Below are 22159 nucleotides of genomic sequence, written 5' to 3' on the forward strand. Positions count from 1 at the left end.
TCTAGACATGTTAATGATTGGTATTCGGAACTAATTGCATTTTGAACATGGAAGAGGTGGGAGGGTAGGTAAAGGCTGAGTGAGTGCTTGAGCAAGTGAGCCTGCACAGGCAGTTAACAGACAGACAACATCCAGTAAATTACAAATCTGTTAATACCATATAGGCCTACTGAACTTTCTGACGTCAGGTTATGCCAAAATACATAGATACAAAATTTCGCTGTACACACTTCGGATCTTCTAAGACTATAGTATACTGAGTACTTGTAACGGGTCGTGTGCAAATACGCGCGCAGTGTATGTCAGCAATGTCAAAATGTGCAACAAAGCACAGATGTAAGAAAACACCCCCACGTCACTACATGCGGCAAGCCGTTATGTACATGAAATTATAAAAAAAATACAACACTTGTCATCAATCAAATTGTGCATTTGTAGCAAGAATACGGCTACTATAACTACTACGAGAAGGTGTTCCATCTTTAAACACTAAGCCAGGACGGACAGTTGAGATAGACTTGCCGCGGAGCGACTTGTACACAGCCTCCCTCACTTCCGGGTGATCGGATTACGTTTTCCATATAAAGCAGGTTGGTGTCGGGTGCAACAATTCCATGGCGGCTGATTAAGAGCCACTGCACTGCCACCTTCACTGAACTGCAGACCCTCGCCTCCCTCAGCTCGCGGGTTGTGTCTGAAACACCGTAATGTGTAACACGTGGAAGAACGGTATGAATGGCAAAGTGTTCCGATTTACACAATTAAAATACTGACAAAATGTCCAGCAAACGTCTAACCGAAATACATTCTAATGACCAACTCCTTCAGTAGGACGTGTACATGAGTACCGGATATGGTGAAAGTTGTACAATCAATTAATCCTGAGGGTAAACGTTACAGCCACATGCACGTTATGAGGCTCAGTAAAAACTGTTCAAAGGCGTTTACATGCTCAGCAAAGGGAGTTAAGCACAGTAAATCACAGAGAAACGATGTGTCGATATATATTTGGTGCCCTGAGACCCATACTTGTGTATTTGTGTACAAATGTTTGTATGTATGTATGTATGTAACAACCATCGTACGCCAATGATGTAACAGTGTTCATAGCGCTTGACCGTACTCACCACAGGTGGAGGTAGTGCTAACATACTTGCAAATTATTTCATAATAAAATCACCCCTAAAACCAGCATACCAAACTTGCTTAGTAAGATTTCTATCGCGTAAGTGTGAGACAGTGTACTATGAGACATTCTTTGTGGGACGTGTGCAAAATGACCATTCCGTCCCTATATGTCTACCGGTGGCAGGGAACTTAAAGAGAGGTGTGCAAAACTACAAGAATACACTCAGTTAAGTTAATATCGTGTGCAAAATACGTACATAGGCGAATTTTCACCGCTATTCGACAAAGGTTTGGTGCAGTTCACATCTGAAATCAGGTTTCCTATACACTTTCAAGGAAAGGTAAAAAGGTAAGGCACCTTGAATGATTTATTTTGTGTTTATGCCCAGAACCTTGTTCACAATAGTTATTCAAAAGTATTTAGTGAGATTTGAGTGGATTCCTCCTGATAGGCACTTTTGTAACTCGTCTTAATGCAAACTCGTCATGTTACATGTCACTTTGATGATGTCGACTTGCGTTCCATTACTACAGTGTCATGCATATATAACCATGTGTATATAGCACAGATGTATACGGTATTCAATTCCTCAGGAGTTTTTAGAATACAGAATTGAGAAGAAATGCCACTTCAAAAATATAATGTTAGGCATATGTCGTGATGAAGAAATTGTGACTGTGTTTAAGTACTACAGTACTGCATCTGTGCAGTGACGTAGGTTGACGTGTGAGGTTTCCATAAACAAAACAAGAAAATTCAACAAGATTCTTTTGCATATAATACAATGTTCATCCGATTCTTCGGAAAGTGTAAAAAACAAATTCCTGTAAATAAATTCGTCTTCAAAATAGTATTCACTTAAAACGGTAAAAGAGCCGGCAAACCTAAACAAGGGAAGGTAAACAAACGGTGTGTCGAAACCAGGAACTGATTCACATAGGAAGTCCGGCTTGGCCGTCCTATCAGCTGTGAAAATGTACATAACAGGTCGCGTTACCACTGACATATTGGCAGGCTGTACAGGAATGGGTAATATCAAGTGCAACGTGAGACAGAGAGACGAATACCGTGTCTATTTCAGGCTCGAGAGAAACACCTGGCTATGCCAGGGTCGGCTTGTCCTAGCTCACAGTCTCGCTCATCCTTCTCAGTACAGTGTAGTTTGACGTGTTTATAGATATGTATGTAAATACACTTATTTTCCTGTTTTGCCCTGATACCATGTGTTCATGGTAAGGCCTATACAGTACGTGTATATGTATCTATCCGCAATCAGTGTGTGGTACGTTCGATGATGGTTTGTCTGACCGAATAAAACAGAGCTTTTTCATTCTACATCCTCTCATTTAAATGTATTTCTCAACAACATCATTTGTTACCGAGTGTCTCCCAGTGATACCAATGTGCCCCACAGTAATACCAATGTGCCCGGCAGTGATACCAATGTGCCCGGCAGTGATACCAATGTGCCCCACAGTAATACCAATGTGCCCCACAGTAATACCAATGTGCCCGGCAGTGATACCAATGTGCCCCACAGTGATACCAATGTGCCCGGCAGAACGACAAACAACGGTAAACGGTGTTGTATCGCGAAATGAACACAATGTCCTTTGTTCACATGTTAGTTGTTTCAGTTCGCTTTATATCTCAAAAGGGGGTGGGTGGGGGGTGAGGGCCGTGAGCGTCCCCTTCCATCTTCCCCAATATACAGGAAACAACAAGTATGACAAGAAAAGACTCTCAAAAAATACATGTGGCATTAATGTTGTATCCATTCCAGATGTGACAGAATGCCGTTCGTGGTTTAGCAACAATACTCGATTATGAATTGATATCACTAGGCCTAGATTATCCCAGTGCAGTATGCACCTATACCAGTGGGATATCAACAATGAATAGATGTATTTGTTCCAGGAAAACCGAATAATGCCTTGATGTATCAATGATGAATATGTGTAATGCCAAATCATTTCGGGGAATATACATGCCTAATAAATAGTTTCCACACTCCCTTCCATTATTATATTCTTTTCACGCCTCAGTAAGCATATGATATATATCATATATCATAAGAAAAACATATATCCTTGAACTGATGTTGTCCCATCTTATTAAAAGCTTTTAAAAACGTCATCACTATTGCAGTCAGATACAGCTAAACCTGTCCTTGAGCTTCAAAACATGTGCTTAATTGCAACATAAATTCTTGGTTTGCGTCCAATAGTTGTTGGAATCCAGGCAAGAAGCACTTACCTTTGCTTTCTTTCACCTCGACGTCGGCTACGTCAGTGGCTCCAGCAGTGATCACATCATCACTGACTGTCTTATAGCTTTAGATTCAGTACCATACACCATTTCCTTCTTCAAAAGAGAGATGGTCAGATCGGTGTGTATCCGGGACGGACTGTCGTTATACCGAATGGAACTGGTGTCTAGCGGTTTTAACGCCTGACAGTTTTCCAGTGATATCATGTCAGTATGTCAGCTCACTGTGGGAGGAAAGTGATGGACCTCTCAGATGTTTACCACGCAAGTCAAAACATTGCTTACACAACAGTCTCGTTTCCTGCTGACTGAGCTCCGTCCTATTGCTTAGTACAATAACAGGTCCAGAATTTTTAGACCAATTCATTCAACTGGATATATAAATATTAATCAGCATTATTTGACACATCTAAGCACTTGTATGCAACACTACGCTCCTTCTAATCCTTGCAAACACGTCGTGCAGCGTGCTCTGTCGTACAGCGTGCTCTGACAAACGAAAATCTGGAAATCGTGGAAATCTCAAAACGAGGCTCGGCCGCTAGAAAAAAATGGCGGTCTAGTACGGACTTAATATTATATCAATCACATTGTACGTTAAAAAAACTACACTGAATAAGCGCAAAGAACACATTACATGTGAAACCAGTCAGCCAGATGAATTGTGATTCATTTTACGACCTCATAAACAGGGGCAGTCTGTGACGTCTTAGTTAAAATCATGCTGTCTAAACCTCGCCATAAAATATAGAAATACGATTTATAAAAGTTTTATAAAAGTTTAAAATAAAAATTCATTTGTAAAGACCATTTTCTTATGGAACAAGGAATTGGAATTCAGTGTAACCATAGTTGTTTGTAGTGTCTCTTTTCACTTTCACACGAGAAAATTCGCATCGGCTGAAAAGTAGGTCATTGTCTTAATAGGTTAATGAGACTCATGTTTCGGTTTGTGGTGACACACAACAACAGTAACGCTGCTGCAGAACTTACACACAACATCACGGCGACGGCCTCACGTCATGTGAACACCAATTGTTGTAGCCGCGCCGTCATATTACTGGATTGTTGCTAAAAACGGCGTGAACCATACTTACTAACTCACTTATACCGTGCCTGAGCATTTATATGGATCAGTCTATAGCCGCCAGTGTAGCTTGTGTAGTGACACGATGCATTTTGCCTCCGAGCAGCACTGTAATGTACACACAATAACTGACACAGGCTATCAACACACGAAGGAAGTGTATGAATGTTATGTTGCTGATAACAAAGTACACCAAACTCGTATGGAAAGACATGTCACAACTTTATCAAAGATGTATCGAAAATACCTGATTCAATGAAATCTCATTTGAAATTCTCAATTATATCCGTATGAAAAGAACAAGTGTCTGACATGTCCGTCATTTTGTGAAGAGATGCCTTAGTGCTGGCTGATGGACCTATTGATTTCGCAAGCAACCATCTGCATAAAGTGGCTTTACCATAAGTTACCTACTGGATAAAGTGGCTTTACCATAAGTTACCTACTGGATAAAGTGGCTTTACCATGAGTTACCTACTGGATAAAGTGGCTTTACCATGAGTTACCTACTGCATAAAGTGGCTTTACCATGAGTTACCTACTGGATAAAGTGGCTTTACCATAAGTTACCTACTGGATAAAGTGCACTGGCCAGTGTAGTATCCAAGTGAACAGTTACAAAATGTGGTAAGGTTAAATACAAAACATGACAAAGTTTAATCACAAATTTTACAAAGCTGAATCGTTGAGAGACGAGAGAAAAACGCTGTCAACATCTGATAAAAAGCATTTATAATCGCCCACGTGCAACTTGCTTGCTCGACCAAACAAAGCACGCGCAGCCACAAAGACCAGTGTCGATTCCAACATCAAGGAATTACACAGAAAATGCAATGGACAATCGACCCCAAACCCCCTTGCAGCACCCGTCCCTACCCTCGGTTCACTCCGCCCCAACCCTCCGTCCACCCGCCCCCACATTCCGTTCACTCCTCACCCGCGCTCCGTCCACCCGCCCCCCACATTCCGTTCACTCCGCCCCAGCCCTCAGATTATCGTGTGCGCTACATTGAAACATCCCTTCTTTGAATCCTTGTCTGGTGATTTCATCTGGTCAGGACTTTTTAGAAATGCAAGTGTGAAGAAATCTTATCACCGTGTTCTGTCATTAGGACACATTGCAGGACACATTTAATGATAACGGTCTTGTTCACAGAATACAACATTTAGGTTTTATCGCGTTTGAGGTAAATGGGAGAGATCGGTGGTCGAATATATCTCTTCCTCTTCCCTGATTAGCTGCAGCATCCAACTAGAGCCGGGATGTTGTTTGCAAGCTAAGAACAATCTATTTCTGGCTCGTCTACCTGGTGGCTTGGCAGACCTCCAGACTCTTGCTCTAGGCGTACTTGTTTACGAAAGTTCGATTCGCTGATGACCCCGGTCAGTGTGGGGGACGGGTCTCTGCCACAAGGCTGGATAGTGGCATCACAATACACCCTTTACTCTACACTTACAGACATGAATCCTGTACTACTGCATCGTTATGCAACAGAATCCTGGTGATGTCTCATGTGGTATGTGGTGGTGCTCTGGGGTTAGATGGGGTGGAGGTGGTGGGTTGCATTAACTTGAACTCACACTGATGAGGAGATGGCGATACTGTTTTGTTCAGGTGAACATTAATCATGTACCATAAAGTATGTAACTGTATATACAGTTAATCCCAAAAGTGTTACCTATTTTAAGTGTAGATCGACAGTTGGCGACAAGACAGAAAGAGAGTGTTGATTCTTTTACATGTAATCCACACTCTATAAAGTGACTAGACGTATTTATTATAATAAAATATTAGGAAAATGTACACAGAACATGTCAGAAATACTTACCGTGACATGTACATATCATTTCATAAATACATTGAAAAAGTCTAGATTCCATGCGTTATTCTTATCCATGGGTTGTACATTTCATGGGGCAAACTATAGCAAAGATACTGCAGGACCGATTCCATTATCTAGAGTAATGCCTTGTCTGTGGGCCACGATGCATAATGTAAAACTATGGGTACCTCTGCGCCTCAGGTTTTAGTCAGGCATACATACTCTTTGAATGAAGTCTCCTAAAATATTCTTTTCTTCGTTCCAGAGCTAAAAATCAACCATGCCTTTCGTACCCAAGGAAATGGCCAAGTGTCCAAAATGCAGCAAGTCTGTTTATGCGGCCGAGGAAAGACTTGCCGGGGGTTTCAAATGGCATAAAGTGTGCTTCAAATGCGGTAGGGAACCTGACAACTATTTAAGTGTCATAGAATATACCGTCTTATCTTTAACTCGATAAATACTACTTCTATATATTTGGAAATGTTGGAAAAACTGATCTGTTTTAGTAACATCAAAACGCGTGGACATACAAAATAATAATGTACATTTTTAAATCTAATAATGGTTACACAGAATACACCCAGGAACATCCCGGAGGGCGAGGGCCGCTCCACACCAGGAGCTACGTACAGTCTGTATATAAGCAATAAAGCTTTAGTGTGTAGGAAAACTGGGTTAAATTATAGCGTAAGCATGGGGGTAGGGGCTTCATAACGGGATATTCAAACTATACGTACCACATATCGAATAACTGTCTACCAGATAGTCTTGTAGCACATTGTTTCACTTGCTCTACTACGGGACAACTTCTTGACCGGGGTTACCGTTCATCGTAGCGCTAGATACATTGGGTAGGCCACGTGGTTGGTGCTAAATATGTTGGGTAGGCTCTGATTGGCGGAGACGTCCGTCATCAGTAGGTGAACTTTGACCCATGTCAGAGGTCGTTCTAGAGCGCTATATAAGTGACCTGGCTCTCTGGATTCAGTGTCTAGCTTTCGGTCATCCGAGCATCAGGTAATATCTCTGAGGTCCCGAGGTCCTGTTTCAGGATCATTCCCTCCCCGTTTACAGAGTGGAATGTTAGGTTTTATGTAGGGGGATGCTAAGTTCGTGTTAGGTCGGGTTGGGGGAAAAGTAGAAGTAGGAAACGGAATAGGTATTAAGCTTTAGACTTTGGGTAATGTCCAGTTAAACGGGGTTGGTTTGGGGTGGCTTTTCAGAAGACGTTTCTATATGGATTGTTAAAATGGGGAAGTTAGGTTCCTTTTAAACTAGTGTTAGGTCGGGTTGGGGGAGAATTAGGAGTAGGAAACGGAATATAAATTAGGTTATAGACTTTGGGTAATGTCCAGTTAGACGGGGTTGGTTTCGGGAGGTTCTATTTTGAAGAGGTTATAGGGGTTTGGTCTTTTTCCTCACGAAGCTGGTTTTTCTTAAACTTAATTATGTGAGTGAGAGAGAAGTGTAGTTTACAGACTGTTAGGTATTTGTTTGTCTTTTGTAATAAATTATTATCAGTGTTATTTTGTGTTAGTCATTTCCTAATAGACTTTAAGCCCGATTCATAAACTGGTCACTGAGTTTTGAGTAGAGAACAGATCAACCCGAACGCACACCTATAAAATAAAAGTACACAACGCAAAGTCCAAACAAGGTTGATTAAACAGCATGTTCCTACACACTACTTAACTTAACTCAGCTGTCACTGGGCGATGGTAGTCTACTGAGAACCACGCCTATTACAAGTGTATAGCTGTCTCCCGGTATGTGACTTTGACTACTGGGTTTCTAGATACTTGCAACAAGGCCCTCGACAGCACAAACGCCAACTGCCACGAGGCCCATCTCTACTGCAGGTCATGCCACGGCAAGCAGTTTGGACCCAAGGGATACGGTTTCGGCGGTGGCGCAGGCGCTCTCAGCACAGAGACGGGTGCTCAGTTTGGTGTGAAAACGGCCGAAATGAGGTAACGACGCTGTAGATCACTTGTTCCAACACGGTCTCATGTATCGGTGTATTATTATAACATATTTTATAGGCATGAAACAGTAATTTGAACAGCTATCTGCATGTATGCTTTAATCGTTGACTAATAACTTGATTGGGTAACACCCCCTTATCTCTGTTATTTATCTAGCACCCTACTCACCGTCTCCAGGGGTATATAATAATAATAATGAGTTCATTTATATGGCGCCAACTCCATACACTATGTGTATGCTCATAGCGCTACAAATATACTACACTATTAACTCAGTCAGTGGGTATATGTTGATTATTTCAGCAATAAACCAACTCAAGCCGTTGTTGGGAGTGTCGGCACTGGTCCCAAATGCCCACGTTGTGGCAAATCTGTCTACGATGCCGAGAGAGCCATCGGTGTCAACATCGTAAGTACCATGATAAACCATTCGCATTAGCACTGTCGTTCTACTTGCTAGCAGAGACAACAAACGCAATTCATAGTCGCCCACCAAGTGCATATTAGATCAGGTAATCAGTCACATCACATACATGTCATTTCTTTTTCAAATCAATGAAATTCACATAATTCGACATATACCCGTGAAGATCCGGGTTCAGTAATCCATGTTTGTCGTAAGAGGCGACTAACGGGATCGGGTGGCCAGGCTCGCTGACTTGGTTGACACATGTCATCATATCCCAGTTGTGTAGATCGATGTTCATGATGCTGATCACTGGATTGTCTGGTCCAGACTATACAAATCATAAACACATCATGATCCAAGCCAAACGCAGGCATCCCAGTCCTGTTACCCTATCATTGGACTTTAGACGACACATACCGTCAAGATATGGCAACGCAGAATCGCGGATGCGTACGTAAAATGATCAATACATTTGATCTTAATAACATAAGCAATTGCAACTTGCCTTTGCCCGTAAATCCCGAGGTAAACAGCTCCATTCACAGAATACCGAGGGACTGTGTTCGTACAAGGAGTAGCAGCACCAAGTACAGAATACACTGCATCTACTGTAGATGTACTGTATCCACATAATGCACATCGCCACAGCATTCAGGCCTGGTCATACAAGCTCTGTGACGAACACATTAACGGGGATGTACGTGTTCAAGTATACAAGCACCTGTTGTGCTGTCTTAAACGCCATACTCACGTCATCCTGATGGCTGCCATCAGGTTAACTATCAATGATGTCACTCCCAAACACCGCTTAAACAAATATATATATTTAATATAACAGGTTTTTATAATTCCTTCTCGGCACAACCACTTACACACCCCCAGTTGTGCAAATTACTTATACCTGTAAGATCTAACTGTTGAGAACGTTCAACAAATAGGCCATGCACAGATAAATAAATATACTTAATTTCCTTCATTGTCATGAAGGACAGTACACAAACACAACAACACGCAATACAAAATAGTCAGTTAGTCAGTCATAAGACTGGGTTGTACACGGATATTGCTGATCTATACATTTCAGTATGTACGTGATACAGGTATAATCACTAGATGGGGTCTGGGCATATATTATACATACCCTACATTTGTGAACGAATTCAAATAATTTTAAACTTACTTAAATCCAAACCTGAAAGTATAAATGCTTGAGTTCATTAAGTTCCCCACTTGCAATAAAGTTCATGATCTTCTCATCAGCCTGGTCACAGAATGTAACAATACCCTGCACTGATAGAATTGATGCAAGTGCCTCAAAGACGCTATTTCTGTCTTGAGTGAGCGTTGCACGGTCAAGTAGTTACATGGTTTTACAGTTTTCTACATATTTGTCACATTAGGCACAATGTCTCGCAAAGATTTTCATGCTTGCTATTTTCACAACACATGCTAATTTTACTTGGTAGTTAATTCGGGATGGATAAGAGAGCAGTCAAACAGTTCAGGTACAGTAGTCAGAATAGATCTGTACATATATAGTTTTCGTGGATGAAAGTGTCTATGAATTCCCCACGTGTTACATAGGTTTTCATCACATCGTTTAGGTTATACTTGAGAATAAAATCAAACAGTTCTGAGACAAAGTCTTTCATTAGGTCATCAATAAAAACAAGAAAAAGATATGCAGATATAACACTACCTTGCACGACACCACGTGAGATATGGAATAAATCTGACGAACACCCCTGAAACACAACATATGCTTGCGCTGTACTGTATCAGTAACGGGTAAGTCGCCAGCATTTTGAGTTTATGCCCAGGTCAAACAATTTGCAATCGGCCATATTCGGCCAAAAGCATTTTCGTTATCCAAAAACGTTGCATAAAGAGAAGTTGATGTATCGTGTCTATTACCAGATCAACAGACCCTGTACCTACGTGGGTATGCTGTACGGGTTCTTCGCACAAATGATCATCACAGGGTGACGTGCTACTCAACAGAAGGTGCTACCCACTACGTGGTACCTGGTCAATTGTGTAGTGACTCCACAAACTTAGTAGCTGACAAATACATCCCTTACTTGTGACCCCAGACAGACACAAGAGGACAGCACCCCTCTGAACACAAACATGCACATTCATGTGCACCTAGCACAAGACTTTCCTATCTCTCAAGCCTCCAGCAATGGTAACCACCCAGTTCCTCTCTCCTCCCCATACCACAGATAATGCGTCACACCTGCCGCCAGGGTAACAGGTTGGCAGGGTAACAGGTAGATCCATTACCCTATAAGGGCCCCATTGGCATGGCGCTGATGGAACGTGTCATCAGCTATCTTTGTCATGTAGTCTCATGTAGTCTGTTCTCTCGCTCTCTTCACATTCACTCAAACACCTGTGACGATGATCGAGAGCCGCGAGAGGCAAGACATGACCCTTTATACGACACATATGGCACCTGACTTAAACCTAATTAACCAGTGATATTATAATACAAGACTTTTCTTCCGTGACAACAGTTGAGAAACCTATAGAGTGTTAAACGGAATGTTGTAACCACAGCAAACATTTAATGTCAGAAGATGTTAATGTCGGCATATGAGGCCGTGTTTAATGATTATCTCTCTCAATACAAGGTATCAGAAGACCTCTGGTGAAATATAATTAACATATGTATCAAAGTCAATCGCCACAGGTTCAGATGAGATTCATGTCACTAAAGACTTGCTCAAATTTGTTTAAAATTTAACATATGATCAACATCATGCAGCATCAGCTGAAGCATGCGAACACCTAGTTGTTTGCTGTGAGTATGTCATGAATACACAATACCATTTATGCAGTGGTTATATTTGAGTCCCGTCCGGGATTTCCAACACACAAAGTCAGCCATCTAACCCACTCAGCTACCGCGGTTTCCACTGAAAAACGTGTTTGAAAAGAAGTAATTAAATGTTTGCGCTTACAAACACAGTCCACGGAATAATGCTCATGCGGGCATGTGGAGGATGAATAAATATTGAAATGTTTACTGTGTGAAGTGTCATGTTGTGATGTCGATGACCTTTCTAAAAGTCGCTTATATAGCATGTGAATAGTCGACGGTGCAGCAAACATACATTACAGGTTATTCATATTTTTCGTGCCATGATCCTTTATAAGTATGTCCGTGTTTAGTAGAACCTAATCTCCTGATGTTCCTCTTGTTAATGCCGTTGCAATCTGTTGCATACCAGCCATGGCACAAAGCCTGCTTCCGATGCCAGGACTGCAAGAAGGCCGTGGACTCCACCACTATGGCCATGCACGAGATGGAACTCTTCTGTAAAGGTAGGTGTGGAAATATCTATCTAAATCATAACTAAAATTGACATGTATACATTAGCCCAATGCAAAATAGTTTCCCGCTTGACTCCTTCCGCAGTACTATGCCGTGCATCATAGGAATAGCATGACGTTTTCAATTGCCACCAATAAATGTGTTGTTTATATTCGTAATAATGTTATTGAGTTTACAATGTCCACTTTAGAGATCGCCCTGGCTATCAGTTCTTTTAACATAATTGTAGACACATCTTGAATCGTTTGATGTGCCATGATTTCTGAAGAAAAGTTTCAGTATGGTATATATCAGATTGGATGTATTTCTATTTCATCAACGTGAAACATAAACCTGAGCCCTTGTAGCGTAAGTATGGACAGATTTTTTTACAAAGGTATATTAAGGATGACTTTACTTTATTTTTACAGGATGCTACGGTAAGCGTCATGGACCGAAGGGTTTTGGATTCGGTGGGGGGGCCGGAGCCCTGAGCATGGGTCAGTAACAACGCTGTGGGGGCAAAAGGGGGAGCTTGTATCCCCATGCTGTACACGGTGCCATCCTCTCGGAAATACAGTCCCCTCAGACGTGTCACCCGATCACCGGAAACAGTTCGATTCCACCATGTTGCTTTTCTACATGTTTCAGATGAGATTCATAATTGTTGGAGATAAACACATCAAATCACGGCAGCGCACTGGGACTTGGCAAGGAATGTCAGACCGTCTTTCACGTTGAGGCAGTAGAGTTATCAGCAGATGATAACTCTTTGCCATTTCACCCAAATCCACTTGTGAAGACGGATTAAGTTTCAGTGATGCTCCCCACCATAGACCGTTACTCACATTGCCTTGTCTATTAGACTGGCTAGACAGTTACTTCCCTACCCTGCCTGGCCCTTCACGTTTGCCTGACTCCTTATTCGCACAACTGTTGTAGATTAACGTTATCGTCCTGGTAAGGAAATCCTTTCTCACCCTTTACTATTGTATGAAGTTCACTAATGTGCAGCTACCGTAGTTATCTTCATGCGTGTACATATTGTCGTTTAATAAATTGTTCGGAGTATAAAGCTGTACTTTGTATTGTGTGTGATGCTGTAAACCATGGGTAGCAACAGTAAAGACAGATATTTCAGACTGTCAGAAACAGTTGTCGTCAAATGCAGTTCTTAATAACCATTTATTGCCGAGGAATGTCATAGATGGGAAAGCAGAGTAACATGTGGCGTTACAGCTGACGGTGACCGTCAGTGTTTTAATGATTTTTTACAAGGAGTTAAAGAGCCTAATTAATGTCACGCAATAATCTGTCATCAGTTGGTGCCTTTGGTTGGAACAATCTTGAACTGAAGTGAATGCAATCGTTGATACTTATTTCCCTGTTTCTGACACCATGGCAAATGTTGGTCAAATTGAGTAGTCAGAACACAAAAGCTAATAGTACAGTACGATGAAGATAAACATATTACTGTATTGTGATACTGTACGCTGTCATGTAATGAAGAATGCAATATTGCATAGGTAGCACGATGAGAGCTGCAGGCCTATACCCGGGCCTATACCCGAGCTAGTATCCGGGCATACCGACACGTCAGGTAATGTGGTAATACTCATGAAACATTAGGGAGGAGTGATATGTTATAGAATACATGAGGGATCTGTGACTGTTTTAGAAAACGTAAATCCAATGTAAATCACAAAGTCACAAACTGGAAGGGAAGTGGGGCTGCGGTTGTACACGTAGCGACAATCTGGAAGGGAAGTGGGGCTGTGGTTGTACACGTAGCGACAATCTGGAAGGGAAGTGGGGCTGCGGTTTTACAGGTAGCGACAATCTGGAAGGGAAGTGGGGCTGTGGTTGTACACGTAGCGACAATCTAGAAGGGAAGTGGGGCCGCGGTTGTACAGGTAGCGACAATCTGGAAGGGAAGTGGGGCTGCGGTTGTACACGTAACGACAATCTGGAAGGGAAGGGGATCTGCGGTTGTATACGTAGGCACAATCTAGAAGGGAAGGGGGACAGCGGTTGTATACGTAGGCACAATCTAGAAGGGAAGGGGGGCAGCGGTTGTATACGTAGGCACAATCTAGAAGGGAAGGGGGGCAGCGGTTGTATACGTAGGCACAATCTAGAAGGGAAGGGGGACAGCGGTTGTATACGTAGGAACAATCTAGAAGGGAAGTAAGGCTGAGGTTGTATACATAGGCACAAACTTGAAGGGAATTGGGGGTTAGGTAGCATGCGTATTGACAATCTAGAAGGAAAGTTGGGCTGAGGTAGCATGCGTATTGACAATCTAGAAGGAAAGTAGGGCTGAGGTAGCATACGTATTGACAATCTAAAAGGAAAGTGGTGGGGAGGTATCATGCGTATTGACAATCTAGAAGGGAGGAAGGGCTGAGGTAGCATACGTATTGACAATCTAGAAGGGGGTAGCGCTGAGGTAGCATACGTATTGACAATCTACAAGGAAAGTGGGGTGAGGTAGCATGCTTATTGACAATCTAGAAGGGAGGTAAGGGTGAGGTAGCATACGTATTGACAATCTAGAAGGGGGGTAAGGGTGAGGTAGCATACGTATTGACAATCTACAAGGAAAGTGGGGCTGAGGTAGCATACGTATTGACAATCTAGAAGGGAAGTGGGGCTGAGGTAGCATACGTATTGACAATCTAGAAGGGAAGTGGGGCTGAGGTAGCATACGTATTGACAATCTAGAAGGGAAGTGGGGCTGAGGTAGCATACGTATTGACAATCTAGAAGGGAAGTGGGGCTGAGGTAGCATACGTATTGACAATCTAGAAGGGAAGTGGGGCTGAGGTAGCATGCGTAGGACAATATGGAAGGGAGGAATCACGATCATCGCCAAATAGAAGCGTACTTAACTCACACAATACAGTTCTTGTGTTCGAATTTACACATCTTGGGGAAAATGGGTTCAGTATATATTTCTTTGAACATATAAAGCATTCCAGAATTAAGTTACTTGACTGACTTTTGTTAACAAATAACTTTTCTCATTGTACATACATCAATTAAACATGAAAACATTTTAAAATTATAACAGTCTTTTCATAATTACAAATATTAGCCGTATAACATACACTAAACCCAATCCTTTGGTAAATCAAATGCTTTCAATATTTGAAAGTCAGGTTATGTTTTCAGTATTTGTTTCTTTAGGCTGTTAAATAACAGGCCATTTCTAACATATACATTTTAATCAGATTCATTCCAAATAACGTGTTAATGAATTGTCTCTGGGCAAAGTGGAGGTTTTAAATGTTTTGGCAAGCTATAAAACCATTACATCTTTGCTCTCAAATCAATACTATCACCTAAAGCTCCGTGGACTGTTGTACTTCTGTGATCAGTAAACAGGCCATGCTAACATGAAACAAAGGCGCCCCACTGTAGTCGTCACGTCTCCACGTTTACTTAACACTGAAACACCAACTATCTCTCCTTCTTAATGAACATAGCCGAGGGGGACTTCATGGCCGATCTACTTGAAATAGGATTTGTTTTGAAAAAATCCGAAATATTTTAAAACCTCCTCGCGAATCGTGCCAGGGGATACGTAAAATACAAGGCTGCGGCCATTTGTTTATACCTCGTAAAATATCCATCGGAGACAAACTGAGATAAACTCATTTTGTTTACTCGTTGTGACTTGAACCAGCAAACAACTCTCAGAGTTACCTCTCCTTGTATGAACTCTAACTTCGGGGCCCGGGAAGTCGACACGATATCATTCAGGTTTCTTGATCAAACGCCCAAATCACGTCTGGACAGTTAGGTCTATCAAATGTTATTGTTTTCTTCGAGCTGGTCAACTATGTTGGAAGGTTGTGTACCGGAAAAACAACTTGAGAAAACCCATTTAAACAAAAGTTTAATTTTAGAACTCGCCGTTCAGCGGTATGTGTAGGAGGCCGCAGGTAAGATTTGTTTCGTTCTAGTTACAATTTGGGGATTCAGCTGTGTATTGTATTTTTCCATTGTTTTATTTTGAAGTACAAAATAGCTATTACTTCATGGACAGGTATATTTGTTTGATTGTACAGGTGATAATGAAATGTGTACAGACAGTGTTAGTGTTTGTCGTATTGAGAATAAGATTACATGAATATGGCTTATGATTAACTTGAGGTGTATTAATGGCAAAGTAAATGGAAACAATGACAGGGGCACAGTGGTGATCGCAACGGATTTTAAAAAAACGTAACTGAGAACAATAGACGTATTAGCTTTCTTTCTGTGATACGTTTTCGGACAACGTGCGGAAATAGTTTTAAAATATTAAGTGATTATACGATCTTCATATATTTGAAGTCGTCTTTATTGAACATATACATATTATACAACCACCTGGCCTTGCTATCTATAATTGTAGAGATTATAAATGTAGAGATAGAGGTGACTGAAATCAGGAACTCACGACAAAGTTTAATATTTGATATGCAAATCAGTTTCGAATACTGGTAAACATGTTCCAAAGCAGACATGTACGCGAGCGGGTGACAGGCGTGATTGATTGATAAAAGGAAATCGATCGATCATGCTGCTGCTGAACCACTGAGAGTATGTGGTACAAGTCCGATCAGGTGATATATCATGCATGTAAGGAAGTGCTGCGTGCCCCTGGCTTGTGGAGGATTCCATCAGCTGCTGGTGGAGTTGGTTAGCCACAGTAGATTGTTCGCGGTAAATATCAAGGTACACATAGTGACCCAGGCCGAGGACTTCTACATACTGTAAGAACAACTTGTCAACGTGAGAAAACTGTGAGTGAAAATATTGAACAAAACCATTGTGTATTTGGGCACGCCTTATTAATGTGCCAATATTATCGTTTCGTGCATATTGCTATTTATTTCATATGTCCCCGTAAAATTAAGTTTTGAAGATTTTCAACCTTATGTAGTATTACCATAAGTTTGTGTTTGCCACTCATGTGCAATTAACCAATGCTGCCTTACTATAAAAAAAGTACTGTCGGAAATGCTAGAAAAATGCTTTTTGACTTATATTTAAAATTCAGAGGTATTACAGTTACTTAAATAACAAATATCACTTCAAGAAACATCTACCTAATGTAGACCGAGGGAATAAATTTTGAGACATGCTCTAAAATGTGTTTTTTACTGATGGAAATACAAAAAACTTAGAAAAATAAGGGGTAGTTGGACGTTATTTGAAACAAACATTAACTGCCTGTGTTACGTCATCAGCATGCACGGTATCGACAGGTGAAATTGACACCTGAGCACACGCTCGGGGCGAGGGGTCATCTCAATAGATGTTTTCTGCAAAATGTTGAATATGTGTACGTATAGTATACGTATCAGTTATGTAAGGGATCATTTGTGTATGTGTGTTTGTTTTGAAATAAACAAACGAATTACTGTACATTGGAAAGAATCCTATCACTTGTGTTATCTTATCGACTGCTTGTAGAAATGTGCAACGTTTTAATAAATGTTTTGCTTGTCAACAGTATATTTCATTGAAAAAATATGGATATAATTCGGTCAGTTTAATCTAGTTGTGAACATTGGCCAAAGATTTAACGAAGTCACTGGTGTAGCTTCTTTAGAATATATATATTTTTCTTCTCATAAAGTTTGTAGACCGCCCGTCTAAGCACTCCCTTGTCAAAGTTGTCAAGGATGGTTTTACGTCCCGGTTTTGCATTTGAGACGGTCCCTGTCTTGTCTGATTTGTTTACAATATTGTAAACTTGTTGGTAAGACATGCCAACAGCTCTACAAGTTCTGTAATAAACCCTTTCTAAACTAATGAAAGGTTTACCTCTGTCTTTTTTAAGCAGAAAAACCTATAAACCTTTGCAACAATCGACTGCAAATCGTTGGCCATAGTGGACGCTGTGATAAAGATGTGCATGCATGACGGGAAACTTATTTATCAAGACTTAACATTTATATTAATATTTCTTCAATAAAGAAAACGATACTTTAGTAAAGTAACACAAACATTCAACATTTATTTGTTTAGGATAAACGTTAATTCATATTTTTACACCACCTGTATTATTAGCATAAATGTAAAAACTATTTCAGATTTCTGTTGTTGAACTCTGAAAAAATCTTAAAGGTCACATGCAACCAAAAATCAAACATAATTAAAACACAATTATCACTTATTCATGACATATAATATGCATTGCTGATTATGAAAAAACAAATACACAAAATTATAAGCGTATAATCGCAAATCAAAAGTGCAATATTTTGTACTTGGGTCTACCTCCCTCGAAACGAAGCAGCCGGGATACCGAACCCAGTCAGAGCGGGTGGGTGTGCACTCAAGTGTAACGGCTGGTTCATGAGCAGATGCCGCCTTCACGGCTCATTGTGTGTGTATATATAGAGATGTTGGGTTTTGTAAATACATGCTCATTTTTTGTGTATAACATTTTGCAGTCAACAGACATCATAACATGTCATGTGTTCAAGTATCACACCTGCCTGTCTGTGTAATTACATAATGTGACAGAGACTGAACTCGGGCCATAAATCAATGCGTTTTGTTTATGGTGTATAGCCTGATAGGTGTTAAGTTCAAATTGCATGTGGTCAGTGATCGCAGTTGTGTATTGAATATTGTCATTAGCAGACAGGCAGGCAGACACACAGGTTTCAATAAAACAAGACATTGAGTTTTGTCTGTGACAGCGACATATCTATATCACAGTTAGAAATTGTGTCAACGCTAAATAATGACATTGCTTTTAAGTATCGACCTGAGAAAGTGACTCGGTAAGAAGAACGTGTGGTGAAATAGACAAATGAAATTATATAAACAGTTTATTTACTGTCATAACATATAAAAAGCTCGCGCCTGTGAGATATCAACAAAACATTAGGAAAATAGCTCACACCAAAGCCTTCACCGAGTATTCACCAGACAGCCCGCTTCCAAGTTGCGCGAACCTATTTCACTGCGCACGTGCTATGAGCGCAGCCCAACTGTTGAAACCCGTATTCCCCAGAAAAGTCTGGGGGAAATTAGTGAAACGTTTGAACTCCGATTTCGCGCGTTTTTTTTCATCACGTTATTTTTCAACTTTATAAGTTGAATTTGCATTTTTGACGCTTTGTTTCGGTTAGTCCATACCGAAAGGTATCAGAATCTGCAAAGTTGTGTTTTACGTTGCATGTGACCTTTAAGTTGCTGTTTTGGTACCAAATTCTCTCCTGTAAACTGCCCTTTAAATGCATGGGAATGTTAAATCGATTGAAATAAAAATTAGGTAGACAATAGGCGAGTTGATATATTGACAACATAGTACATTTATCACCTTTATAAAGATATTAAGGCTAAAAAGCATTTTTCTAGCATTTCCGACAGTACTTTATTACTTCAATATCTAATACACCGTTTGTTCGTCAGTAGAATCCTACTGATATACACCCATATCGTATACATGCCTTCTGGCAACTAAACCCTCCCTGGTGAACACCCGTCTCTTTTCTGGTGAATACATGTCTTCTGGCCACTAAACTGTCCCTGGTGAACACCCGTCTCTTTTCTGGTGAATACATGTCTTCTGGCCACTAAACTCTCCCTGGTGAACACCCGTCTCTTTTCTGGTGAATACATGCCTTCTGGCCACTAAACTCTCCCTGGTGAACACCCGTCTCTTTTCTGGTGAATACATGTCTTCTGGCCACTAAACTCTCCCTGGTGAACACCCGTCTCTTTTCTGGTGCTAACATGTCTTCTGGCCACTAAACTGTCACTGGTGAACACCCGTCTCTTTTCAAATGGATACATGCCTTCTGGCCACTAAACTCTCCCTGGTGAACACCCGTCTCATTTCTGGTGAATACATGTATTCTAGCCACTAAACACTCCCTGGTGAACACCCGTCTCTTTTCTGGCGAATACATGTCTTCTGGTCACTAAATTCTCCCTGGTGAAAACCCGTCTCTTTTCTGATGGATGCATGTCTTCTGGCCACTAAACTGTCCCTGGTGAACACCCGTCTCTTTTCTGGTGAATACATGACTTCTGGCCACTAAACTGTCCCTGGTGAACACCCGTCTCTTTTCTGATGGATGCATGTCTTCTGGTCACTAAACTCTCCCTGGTGAACACCCGTCTCTTTTCTGATGGATGCATGTCTTCTGGTCACTAAACTGTCCCTGGTGAACACCCGTCTCTTTTCTGGTGAATACATGTCTTCTGGTCACTAAATTCTCCCTGGTGAACACCCGTCTCTTTTCTGATGGATGCATGTCTTCTGGTCACTAAACTCTCCCTGGTGAACACCCGTCTCTTTTCTGATGGATGCATGTCTTCTGGCCACTAAACTGTCCCTGGTGAACACCCGTCTCTTTTCTGGTGCTAACATGTCTTCTGGTCACTAAACTGTCCCTGGTGAACACCCGTCTCTTTTCTGGTGAATACATGTCTTCTGGTCACTAAACTCTCCCTGGTGAACACCCGTCTCTTTTCTGATGGATGCATGTCTTCTGGCCACTAAACTGTCCCTGGTGAACACCCGTCTCTTTTCTGATGGATGCATGTCTTCTGGCCACTAAACTGTCCCTGGTGAACACCCGTCTCTTTTCTGGTGAATACATGTCTTCTGGTCACTTAACATTCCCTGGTGAACACCCGTCTCTTTTCTGATGGATGCATGTCTTCTGGTCACTAAATTCTCCCTAGTGAACACCCGTCTCTTTTCTGATGGATGCATGTCTTCTGGCCACTAAACTCTCCCTGGTGAACACCCGTCTCTTTTCTGGTGAATACATGTCTTCTGGCCACTAAACTGTCCCTGGTGAACACCCGTCACTTTTCTGGTGAATACATGTCTTCTGGCCACTAAACTCTCCCTGGTGAACACCCGTCTCTTTTCTGGTGCTAACATGTCTTCTGGCCATTAAACTGTCCCTGGTGAACACCCGTCTCTTTTCTGGTGAATACATGCCTTCTGGCCACTAAACTCTCCCTGGTGAACACCCGTCTCTTTTCAGATGGATACATGCCTTCTGGTCACTAAACTCTCCCTGGTGAACACCCGTCTCTTTTCTGGTGAATACATGTCTTCTAGCCACTAAACTGTCCCTGGTGAACACCCGTCTCTTTTCTGGTGAATACATGTCTTCTGGTCACTAAATTCTCCCTGGTGAAAACCAGTCTCTTTTCTGATGGATGCATGTCTTCTGGCCACTAAACTCTCCCTGGTGAACACCCGTCTCTTTTTTGGTGAATACATGACTTCTGGCCACTAAACTCTCCCTGGTGAACACCCGTCTCTTTTCTGGTGAATACATGTCTTCTGGCCACTAAACTCTCCCTGGTGAACACCCGTCACTTTTCTGGTGAATACATGTCTTCTGGCCACTAAACTCTCCCTGGTGAACACCCGTCTCTTTTCTGGTGAATACATGTCTTCTGGTCACTAAACTCTCCCTGGAGAACACCCGTCTCTTTTCTGATGGATACATGCCTTCTGGCTACTAAACTCTCCCTGGTGAACACCCGTCTCTTTTCTGGCGAATACATGTCTTCTGGCCACTAAACTCTCCCTGGTGAACACCCGTCTCTTTTCTGGTGCTAACATGTCTTCTGGCCATTAAACTGTCCCTGGTGAACACCCGTCTCTTTTCTGGTGAATACATGACTTCTGGCAACTAAACTGTCCCTGGTGAACACCCGTCTCTTTTCTGGTGAATACATGTCTTCTGGCCACTAAACTCTCCCTAGTGAACACCCGTCTCTTTTCTGGCGAATACATGTCTTCTGGTCACTAAACTCTCCCTGGAGAACACCCGTCTCTTTTCTGATGGATACATGCCTTCTGGCTACTAAACTCTCCCTGGTGAACACCCGTCTCTTTTCTGGCGAATACATGTCTTCTGGCCACTAAACTCTCCCTGGTGAACACCCGTCTCTTTTCTGGTGCTAACATGCCTTCTGGCCACTAAACTGTCTCTCCCTGGTGAACACCCGTCTCTTTTCTGGTGAATACATGTCTTCTGGCCACTAAACTGTCCCTGGTGAACACCCGTCTCTTTTCTGGTGAATACATGCCTTCTGGCCACTAAACTGTCCCTGGTGAACACCCGTCTCTTTTCTGGTGAATACATGCCTTCTGG

At 41.7% G+C, this 22159-nt stretch overlaps 1 protein-coding gene and 1 long non-coding RNA gene across 2 annotated transcripts; one reads left to right on the top strand and one right to left on the bottom strand.

Moving 5' to 3' along the window:
* Positions 1-414: 414 nt before the first annotated feature.
* On the bottom strand, positions 415-3695 carry LOC124271305. The gene is made up of 2 exons (XR_006897003.1): positions 3386-3695; positions 415-694 (listed from the first exon to the last, which is right to left on the bottom strand). It is a non-coding gene; the product is annotated as an uncharacterized LOC124271305 (long non-coding RNA).
* On the top strand, positions 1348-13092 carry LOC124271304 (cysteine and glycine-rich protein 1-like). The gene is given in 7 exon segments (XM_046706401.1): positions 1348-1477; positions 6573-6702; positions 8103-8277; positions 8596-8701; positions 11938-12031; positions 12452-12513; positions 12516-13092. Coding segments are annotated over 6 exon segments (798 nt in total). The 5' UTR covers positions 1348-1477; positions 6573-6587; the 3' UTR covers positions 12762-13092.
* The last annotated feature ends 9067 nt before the right edge of the window (positions 13093-22159 follow it).

Source organism: Haliotis rubra, unplaced genomic scaffold, assembly GCF_003918875.1.
Source record: "Haliotis rubra isolate DU_JTF1 unplaced genomic scaffold, ASM391887v1 Scf1598, whole genome shotgun sequence".
Lineage (NCBI taxonomy): Eukaryota > Metazoa > Mollusca > Gastropoda > Lepetellida > Haliotidae > Haliotis > Haliotis rubra.